The 11,321-nt window shown below is 39.2% G+C and overlaps 1 protein-coding gene and 1 pseudogene across 1 annotated transcript; both read right to left on the bottom strand.

Moving 5' to 3' along the window:
• Nucleotides 1–4,429: 4,429 nt before the first annotated feature.
• Nucleotides 4,430–5,120, bottom strand: LOC120296187 (annotated as a pseudogene).
• A 4,489-nt stretch (nt 5,121–9,609) lies between these two features.
• LOC120296380 (probable LRR receptor-like serine/threonine-protein kinase At3g47570) lies at nt 9,610–11,025 on the bottom strand. The gene has a single exon (XM_039318310.1). It carries the CDS (start codon nt 10,903–10,905, stop codon nt 9,652–9,654), a length of 1,254 nt encoding a protein of 417 aa, XP_039174244.1. The 5' UTR covers nt 10,906–11,025; the 3' UTR covers nt 9,610–9,651.
• Between the last annotated feature and the right edge of the window lie 296 nt (nt 11,026–11,321).

The following is an 11,321-nucleotide window of genomic DNA, read 5'->3' as shown; positions in this document are numbered from 1 at the left end:
AAACCTAATATTTCACGATGACAGTGAGACCTAACATATAGAGAGTAAATACCGATCGCCTATTTTCACCTTTTCATTTTACTTGTAAAAGAAATTACTACTTCATGTTTAAATTTACTAAAGTCAACATAAAATATCTAATATTTGAATTTAAATGTCAAGGTGATCAGTAACTTACTGGTTTGCATCTAAATTTTATGTATAGTCAACAAATTTACATCTGTGTAACAATACATTAAAATGGTGTTTACTAAGAGTAAATCCGAGGAGAGTAGTTTCAGAATTTTCAGGTTATTTGATAACTTGATTAAGTCTTGAAAACTTAAATATTTAGCACTTAGTAAAATTAAACACATTTTGTTATCATAATAAAAATAAGCTTAAAAGGTTTAATTAAGTCAGAAAATCACCAAATTGCCAAGGGAAGGCCACTTATTCATTCAATAGAAAAAAGATACTTACTGGCAATAAGAATCTTGCTAAATATTTTGCAAAAAAACTTATTAAAGGTGCTCATGCTTGTTAACAAACTGGTATTATTTGGTATTCAATATTCAGTTATTATGGAGCATATTTTACTTTCATTTTCAACATTGATAAATATAAGTACTAAAAAATTGAGGGCCTTTATGGCTTAATCTCAAATCACTCATAATTTTTTTTGAATCCTTAGGTCCTGATGACCTTGAATCCAGCAGAGCTTCGTGTTTGTGTGAAATATTATGTATCCAAGAAAGATCAATTCGATAAATTTTCGGTATCTCTTCATCTATCAAAAGTATTGAAATGAATGCATAAATTAAGTGGATTTTGGAAATTGATATTTTCAATTGTTGCTAAACAAATTTGCTTCTTCAAATGAGATAAGCTTGATCTAAAATAAATGATATTAAAACAAGTGCATTCTAAAATAATTAAACAAAACTAAATGGTGTAATCCAAATAATTTGCAATTTTTATTAGTTGAATGTAATGTTAAATTTAGTGCATATTAAGTAGAATTTATTCAAGTGATAAAATTAGTTATCATTCACATTATTTCAATTTGATTTTGAGTTAAATGGATAATTGATTCTTCTATTCATGTAGTTAACCCAAACTATACTTCAAATTATGAGTGTTATCCATTTAATATGAAATATTTCTTTCTTAAATTAATTTCAGATTAAATAGATTAATTACATCACTTTATCTTTTTTTTTCAAATATAAAATCAATGACATAAGTCAAAAGAAGGTAAATTTTTAGGAAGGATAATCGAATTGTATTTCAACATTTTTTTAACATTTTTTTTATTGACGAATGCACTAAAGAATAATACACTTGCTTTTCATTCATCCTTAAGTTTAAATTCGAATATAATAAATGACAGATACTCGAGGATGATAAATTATAAAACTAATGCTAATTGGAGGAATATGGGCCATGTGGCACGACTATGCCATATGGTTTGCACATTGCAATCATAGTGATAAAATTTGCCATGTGGCAATCACGAAGCCTATATTATCTCAGCTCGACTTCATCGGCTTCATCCATAGATATAAGATGAACAAATACTAATACATGAAATCATATATTCCTTTTCATAAGCTCTTATGAAATTGAAACACCATTTAACTTTTAGAGGAAAATCATTCAATAAATTTTTTTTTTTTTTTTTTTTTTGTTTAAGCTGTTTTAAAAGACAAAAGTCAATATTACCAGATGTCTAGAAATACTTACATTGGAGCTATGCTATGGTGATTTTTATATTATTACATTTTCCTGGTGCGATACAATTTCTTTCTTGTGGGCTAAAACAAAATAAAGTACATTAATTTTCCATACAACTAAAGGATAGTGCTCTTTTTTGCTTAAGACAACATAAACTATTTTGATCTTCCTTCAATTGCTAAGTCACAACTAGATTCAAAATGCCCGCGAATGGCAAAACTCCATATCCAATTCCAGACAAAGCATTGACCATGAGGACCACATGACTCCATATGAATTTCTTTCTTGTGGTCTACCGTTTAGAGATTTGTTTTTTTCTTTTGTGACATAAAAATTAATTTGAAGTGAATGCGACGGATACTTCGAGAGGTTTATGTGACAAGAATTGAAGTTTTTTATGGTATTAATTCAAATAAAAAGACATGGTCGTTGTGTATTTTTCTAAATTAATATTGACGAATGAAATGATTTTTATTTTTGGGGATAATGACACAAATTGCTTTTGAATTTCCAATTTCGGAGAATGGGCTATGTAATGTTATAGGTTACCATGCTCAATGTACTTGCCCTTATAGCGTAAAAGAAGAAAGATGATTAACATTGCTTGAGAAAGTTGTTATATATAGTTAATATAATATATTATGCCAAGCACATATTAAGAGATAATGTGATCCATATTGGATCCAACTGAAAAACAAAAGTTTTCACACAGTTTCCGCATAATATGACTGACTATGTCCATCGGGTCATTCAAAGGATATTCAATATATTTACTTTAACCATCACTTTCTCCTACATATATGAGGAGTTCCTAGAGAAAACAAAAGCCAACCTTCCTCCAACCCTGCGCTCTCTCACACACATAAGCGAATGTGCGCACACGGAGCCTGGTACATAGATGGAGTCGCACAAGCATTTCAGCCATCCACACAACGCGATCCTTTGCCAACCCTTCAACAAGGGCTTCACCATCCAATTCAATGCTCCAGATGCGAATCCCCCACCACCTCCCCGTGCACTTTGTAAATTGATGATTAATATCCTTGTACTGTTTAATTGTGGCCGTTCGGGTTTCCTATTTTCAGCTTCATTTTTTTCGGGATTCCAAAATGATTTTGAAATGATGAAAAAACTATTTAAGAAGATCCTTGAAATTAGGGATCAAGTTATGTATGTGACTAGCTCTGAGATTAAAGATTAACTATATAAAGAAATTCTGCATAGATTAACAGAAAATTGATAGGAATGTACTGTCAAGCTCTACTTGAAAATTAACCAAATTCCAACAAGAATAGATAACTCTTCCCTGCTGAGTACGTATTGCCAATTTGATCTCCAGATTTTCTGACAAGCATAACGAGAAAACAGAAAATAAAAAATTCATGAACAGAACGATAGTTAAAATGCACAATAACCTTCACCAAGTAACTGCAGAGAAAAAACTGAAAAGGAAATGATCATCTCAGCTTTTTGGCTTATGCCAAGAATATACCACATCTAGGTGTCACAAACCCAGTATCAATTTCAAATGGAGCTAGCACGACTTCTAAAAGAACTAGGGGAAGATAAATGATCACAAATGACTGGTGAAAGTGCATGGCGAAGATCATTAATGCAGAAGTGAAAAGAACCATGTGCTTATTAGCAACATAGCCGATTCATAGGAAGAGCCGTCATTACACCTGAAAGGGAAATTTATCCAAGAAACCTAACACAAAAGTAGCACCATGCACACGGATGAGACAGGCAAGCACTCTTCCACTGAAGATGGTGATAAGAGACAGGAGATAGCTAGGAAGAAGATCATGAAAATCAGATTGCCATTCTCACCAAAGCTTCCAAAAGATTTCCACATTTTACTGAGAAAGGAACTCCACCATAGCACAATGTGTGGAAGGTGAGACGGAATTTTACCAAGTTAATTGCATATAAGAATAGCTTCTTGAGGCCAAAAGGACTTTTGCGAGTTTTTAATACAACCACGTCCTATGACATGAAAGTAATGGGACTGCGTATTAAAACACCACAAACAGCCAAGAATCCTGCCAAAAGATTAGCAAAGTTGATATAGTGCAAATTATTGACAGGAAGCTCACATAATAAAATGTGTATAACAAAACATAGAGTTTACCTGCTTAACTCCTTTCAAAAAGTTAGTTGAATAACTGTAGCCAATACAGGCATTCATTTCTAAGGCAGCTTCTCTTTAAAAAGAGAAACGCATTACTTCCACAGGTGAATCTCTCGCCCTATCCTTAAAAGAGCCATCTAGACACCAAAAAGTTGTCTGCACTCCGTAGTTGGAAGTGGCAATGAAGAAGTCAACCAAGATCAATCTCAGATGTTGCAATTGCTAAATCATGTAATTGAAAGAGAATCCAGTACCCTTCATAGCATTGAAATGGTAAGGCCAAATTTGATTGTTTAAGTCAAGCAAGCAATGTCACTGGACCAAAACATCAAAACGAGCATTCACAGACATTATACAGTCAGATTCTTTAGCCAAAGTCCACACATCAATAGTCTGATCAAGCAGATTTGTCCACCCAGAGAACAGTGAAGAAGAGATGCAACAGAAGAGACTTTGACAACTCCAGCAAGAAACAGCAGTATCTCCAATTGCCCTGCTACAAGCACAAAATATTTTTCAATCAGCACAGAATCAACTACTTCACTATAACTGGAAAAATTGTGTGCATACCTATCAGGAGTATTCTTTCTACCCCAAACAGAAGTTTCCTGTAACACAACGTCCATAGGGACCAGAACAATCCTGATTATAGCAGTCATTTCCTGATCCTCCTCAAGTACCATCTCTATTGCGCCTGCCAGATTGATCACCATTTCGATCAGGACCACAATGTCCACCACCACCACCACCACCACCACCTCCTCCACCTCCATACCTGTCATTCCTCCCCAAATACCTACGTCCTCTGCCCTCTTCAGTAGGAGACTCCCTTGTAGAATGCCCAGGCTTGTGACAAGCACTCTCCATCTCCACCTCCACCTTCACCACCACAGTCCCGATTAGGGCCACAATCACGACCACGGTCATGACTGCAATCACCATCTTGGTCACTACCTGAACCTTGATGTTGAGGTTTTTTCACAATCATATTTCCCTCTTCCAAGTCTGTCCCATTTATAGCCTCATTAGCCTCATCCATTGCTTAGTTCTCATTAAAAATTACAAAACCAAATCGACGAGAGCATCCAGAGAACTTGTCAACCACCACCTGCTAGTTTGTATTATATGACAAGGAAAATTACAGCTATTTTCCTAGACTTTGCTACTCATATCAAATGCCCCATTCTCAAATTCCAGAACATACAATAATCACTCTCACTTTTTTCTTTTGGTTGTTGTTGTGGATTTCGGGTTGCATCTCGTACCCATACATATTTCTCGAATTACCCCATCCTCAATGTTGCATTCCACTTTCTGGGTTTAGATCTCAAGCATGCATAGGAGCAAATCGGTCAATTTAGGTTGGGAGATGCATGATGTAGATTTTGAAATGCGAGGAGGGTATTTGATGTATAAAACAAATTGAGGATGGTTTTTGAAATGACACTTATGTGATATTAATATGCTTACTTCATCACCACATAATCATATCAAGGATAGTAAATATACCAAATGAAATTTCAGCACAGATGCATCTCATGTTCCAAAAAATGAGAACCTTAGGTTTCTAGAGTTAATTGATCCGAAGCATACAAACTAAATACAATGCTAGAGCAGTTATTGCCCACACTCACTAAACTAGACCTGACTGATCAAGTTACAAAATTCTAGGGACCCACACTAGCTCATAATGGCAAATACAACTTCCCCTACATTTTCCATACTAGATGTGTTATGTCAACTGTTCTATTGAAAAGTAAAATTTTTTAATAGATGACACAAAACCATTTTGTAGATAGGAGTACCAATCCAAAACTTGGTGAGTTCCGCCAATGAACATGGAGTGTCCACTCTGATCTATTTAAAAAGCAATACGACTAGCCTCTAAAACTACAACAAGAGATTTTTCTTTCAAATCCAACCACCAACCTGCATCCAAGCGTTCAACGAGAATAAGTAATGAGGATTTTAGAGTCTAAAACTAGCTATCAAATTAAATTGTTCAGTCAAATAAGGGACCACAATTCAGTCTCCATTGCCACGAATATGGTTTTTCCACAAGAAAATCTAGCAAAAGCGACATGTTTTATCCTTCATAGTTTGCCCCTTTTTCCCTAGCTAGGTTCTCAGGGTTTCAAACCGCAAGTCAATATGCTGCATAAGTTTAGTCAGAACTATGAAGTTTTATTTGGTTGTCCTCTCCTGTCATGCATCGTGACTGCCAAATTTCAACACTAAAATAAGCACGGTATTTGCACGCTGTGTGGCTTGTTAAACCCCAAAATCTCAATGAGTAACAGAGATTTCAACTCCATGTTGAGCTTTGTTGAAGTAAGAATTTCTGGACTACTCTCAATAAGCAACAAAGATTCATGAAGCCAAGGCTGACCAATGATGATGACACAAAAAAAGGTACAGTTATTGCAAGCACCATGTTGAACTAATGTAGCAACTCAAGGGCTGGCGACATTTCTGTACTGGCGACAACTCTAACTATTTGATTACAATTGTGACTGAGATTCTCCATACTCAAGAGGCCAGTTCAATATTTCAAAAGAAAACCTTTTACAGTAGTGCCCAACAGCTTTCCTTGTTACGTAACCTTTGGCCTTTGTTTTCTTCTGATGACAAGGAAGTGCATCTTAAGCAAGTAAAACCCAACTCTTGATATGTACCTTAGACAAGCCAAAGAGATATAAAAGTTCATACTTTAAACTAGTAGATGGAGTAATTGACACAGAAAATCTGTGATAAAGGGCACGTTTTATGCAGCACTGATATTCCCAAATGAAAGAAATGGCAAACTCACTTGACTTTTCCAAATTCTCTTCAGGCTCGCTGCATATCCCCACGAGTCATTCCCTGCAGAGACGAAACAGAGACTCTCAAGTGGGCATACCCCAAAAAACAAAATCGAAGCTTTAGCTCGTACATTCACATAAAGTGCAAGAGATATAGAGAGAGTGAAAGAGAGGGGGCTTACTCCGACGTCGAGAATTATGACATCAGAGGTGACACCCCTGAGGCCTCTTCGGCTCCATCCACGACCGATTTCGCCTTCCCATCCTCACCGTCGACTCCTCCGCCCCCGCCGCCGCGTCCGTCGAATGCGCCGAGAGGAGCAGCGGAGCTCGGAACGCACCGCACGCGGAACCTCAGGGGAGCTCGGCTCGGGATGCGGATGCGGTCGGCGTAGATGCAGCGGAGCCTGTGGCGGTTAGCCTCCCTGCTCCAGCGGGGGGTCTCAGGGTATCCTGGTTAAGGACCCCGTGGCCGATCCCCCCATGGGCAAACCCCCACGTTTTACGTCCGTGGGGGGGCTTTCCAGACGGCTCGGTTTAAGGTCTCCAGCTGGACCAGAAAGCATAGATGAATGGAAACCCAAGAAATGCGTGAACGGAAGAAACTGATACGAAAACCGAAAACACAACTGCAGAGAAACGCGTCAGTTGAACACTCCCTCCCGTTCACATCGGCCCCTACTCGCAGACTCGCAGTCATTGTCTCGCTGCTAGCGCCAATTTCCGAGCAATACTTCCGTGGACAGGACTTACGTGAACCCAACGAGTATCCACCGTCGGATTTATGGGTCCTGCCCACGGCCGCATAATTCGACGGAGGAGATCGAGCGAGGCTCGCGTGGGCGCGGAGAACGGCGCGGATTTCCCCTCCCACTCTCCCCTATTCGAGTCACGTGAAAAACATCCTCTGAGAGAGAGAGAGAGAGAGAGGGAGAAACAGCGAGGAAAATAAAAAGTGAAGAACAAACGTTGAATCCCACCGTGGAAATTTCATTTCCCCCCTCCACTTCACCGAACCATTTCATCGATCTTTCCTTTTTCTTTTTTCTTTTTTCCTTCTTCTTCTTCTTCTTCTTTATCACCATTTTTTTCCCTCCACCATCTCGACCATCTCTCGCTCCTTTTCGATCTTGCTCTGCGCGTGTCGCAGAAGGTGGGGGATCATGCCCCTGCCATGGAAGAAGTCGAGGGTCACCCGCATCTCCCGCCTCGTCGCCGACCTCCAGTCCTCCCCGCGCCGCGGCGGCTCCCTCGTCGTCGAGACCGGCTTCCCCACCTCACTCATCGACCTCTTCGTCAAGAACCGCGACCGCCTCCGCAAGCCCTCCCGCCGGAAGGCGGAAGAGGAGGAGGAGCCGCTCGAGCTCCAGATCTCCGACCCCGTCCTTCAAATAAGTGATTAAGATAATCTCAATTAAGGGGCTGAGTTTGCCGGCCAATCAAATTTTTATTAGCCGACTTATTCCGACAGACTGAAACTCTTGTCCAAAATTTGCAATTGATTAAAAAAAAAATGCATGAATTAGATTTCTACCGTTTGCTTCCTCCTTTGCTTTTTCTATCCTTTGCTTCTTCCTTTGCCTACTGCTGAAACAAAATTGTTGCTGTCCCTTCCTTGCCACCGTAATTCGTTTTTAGTTGATTTTAAACCCGCTGAAGGAAAATAAATTAATTAGTTAAAATAAAGTGAAGTGCAAATAAGAACAGTTTTAAGACAAAGTCAAGGGCACATGGACAAAATAGAGATCTTCACGGGCACTTCTGGTGACATACCTTCTCCATGATGTATCCAAGGCTCGAATTGTTGGACAGTGTCAAGATTCTAGCAAATTTGTCTAAGCAGTTTGCAGCAGCAACATCACATTGTCTCCAAAATCCGATGCCTTCCCTCACCATAGGCAATTACCGATGTGTTTCCACCACTTGCCTACAACACAACGGGATCATTAGAACCAGTCACTATCCTGCCCATTTCAATATGCGCTACACAATGATTAACAGCCAAGAATTGGTTTCTTCCATGGCTGCGAAAGAATCCTCATCACAATAGAGGAAACTTGCAGAAGGGCTCCCATGCCTAGATACTTTGTTTTACAATGACAGTATCAGGAGTCACTGGAGCAGCTTTTTTTAGAGCTTCTTTGACCAAAGGATACTTCAGGTGGAAGCCAAACGAACAACTAAGGGTGTACCGCTTTTGTTTATGCAAAACCAAAGGCACCATTAATAGTAGCCACACACACAAACAAGAACCAAAGAAAGAATAAAGCACTTGGGTTTCAGTAGCCTAGCTTATTGGTCCGCATGACGCAACAAAATTAACATTTACTAAAATTATAGGTACAAGTAGTGCACACCCACCATGAAGACTAAATTGTTGTTGAAAGACAAAAGGTAACATCTAGAGAATGGTTGAATTACAAAGGAAGAAAAACCAAAAGCAAGGACCATGAAGACCACATGACTCCATATGAAGTTCAAATTTGACATCAACTAGATAGTGACAATGAACTCAAGAAGTTTCTTCCTCATTCCTTGAGTTTAGTCAATGCATCATAGATGTCCATTCGCTCCTTCGAAGACTCAAAAGAGCAAGTGATTCCTACTTCGATGATAAAAACCAAACAATCATTGATACTACACTAGCTCTTGTTCTTGCCCTTTGGAACAATTGTTCATCTCTTCTCCAACTCCTCGATTTCTTGAAGCAAAATGGGATCAATTGCCTTCTCCACTCGATCTGCCAAAGCTGCCTTTGTGAAGTGATGAAGGTCCAACCCATCTTCAAACATGTCATCAATCGGCCTCTTGCCTATGAACATCTCCAAAATGAGGACTCCGAAGCTATACACATCTTCTTCTGTAGATACCGCACTTCCCACGCCATACTCTACAACAATCAACAATGTACTGATGCAAGGTGAATGATTAAGTTTGAAATATATTTGGTGACGTTTTATGTCTATGCCTTTTTTCTTTAAGGATCTATCTACAATTATGTGTTCAAAGAAACAAACTGAATGACCCAAGGTATGCTTCATTACCTGGAGCTACGTAGCCAAAAGATCCGTTTACTCCGATAGAGCTCGATTGATCGACTAGCAACTTATGTGTTGCTTCTGGAAGGAACCTGGCAAGCCCAAAATCGCCTACATGTCCATTCATTTCATCGTCAAGAAGGACATTACTTGGCTTTAGATCACAATGAACTATTGGCATTTCATAGTGATGATGAAGATAATCTAGTGCACAAGCAACATCGATTGCAATATTGACTCTCTCAAGTAGACTCAACTTGTTTCTCTCTGTGTATTGTGATGCTGTTGGGTGCAGCCACTCATCCAAGCTTCCGTTCGACATGAATTCGTAGACCAGTGCCTTGAAATCATTTCCATTAAAATCAAACCCAGAACATGCCGTGAGTACCTTCACGAGATTACGGTGTCGGATTCTTCTCAAGACCTCGCACTCGGCTATGAAGCTATTGGAAGCTCCATCACATGTAAGGTCGAGAATCTTGATGGCCACAACCGACTGAGTTTGATCAAGCAGCCCTTTGTACACAGACCCAAAACTTCCCACACCAAGCAGATTGGCGGAGGAGAATCCACATGTCGCTTTTAGTAGATTGTGATAAGAAACATGCAAAAGTCTGTCTTCAGAAGAGCTTGAAGCTAATGCATTCTTATTGTGTCTAAACCAGAAGAAGTATAACAAAGACAGTATGCAGGCTACTCCAACAAGAGCAGAGACTATAGATATAAGAATTTTTGCAATTCTACTTATTCTCATCCATTTTGACTCTTTGTAGTAGCATTTGGGTAGTTGAAAATCTGGGAGACCCCCGCAAAGCTTCTTGTTTCCAACAACCGAAGTTGAAATGACACTTTTGAAAACTCCTCCTGTAGGCAATGCACCCTCGAAATTGTTGTAAGATAGGCTCAAATTCGTCAGATTTAGCGACTCTAGAAATTTTGGGATTTGGCCGGACAATTGGTTGTTGGAAACATTCAAAACCTGAAGGCCTCTCATGTAACTCATAATGGATGGTAGGGGCCCTTCAAAGAAGTTATCCTGTACATATAGGCGTTCCATGTTTATACAATTGCCTATACTGCTTGGAATCTGTTGAGATAATCTGTTCCCGTTAAGATATAGTTTGCCAAGATTTTTCAATTTTCGAACTTCTTCTGGAATGGGGCCAATAAGATTATTTTGAGACAAGTCAAGGTAAATCGACAAAGATGAGATGCCCATAATTTCTCGGGGTACATGACCGCTGAGGTTGTTGGTCGAAAAGTCCAAGAGAAGTAGATTTTGGCAATTTTTAAGAGACGATGGTATCAAGCCCCGAAAATTATTGTTGTGCAAAGACAATTCAATTAATAACCTTAAATTCCCAAACGATTCCAGTATTTGCCCCGATAATTTATTTTGGCTGAGATCCAAAATCTTCAGTTTGTTCAGATTTCTGATCTCAGAAGGAATGTTTCCCGAGATGTTATTGCTCCACATCCTCCTACAACTGCTCGATCCGCCATTATGATCTCTATGCGGAGTGCACTGACTTGGTGACAATGGCGAAGCGCAAGGACCACGAGCAACCTCTCACATTGTGCTACTCCCAAACGCAAGAATAGAGCCTGATCTGACATGTGCCGGGAGAGCATCGC

The sequence above is a fragment of the Eucalyptus grandis genome, chromosome 7, assembly GCF_016545825.1.
Source record: "Eucalyptus grandis isolate ANBG69807.140 chromosome 7, ASM1654582v1, whole genome shotgun sequence".
In the NCBI taxonomy this organism is placed as follows: domain Eukaryota; kingdom Viridiplantae; phylum Streptophyta; class Magnoliopsida; order Myrtales; family Myrtaceae; genus Eucalyptus; species Eucalyptus grandis.
The sequence above is the reverse complement of the archived record's forward strand: the minus strand, read 5'-3'. Positions and strand labels throughout refer to the sequence as shown.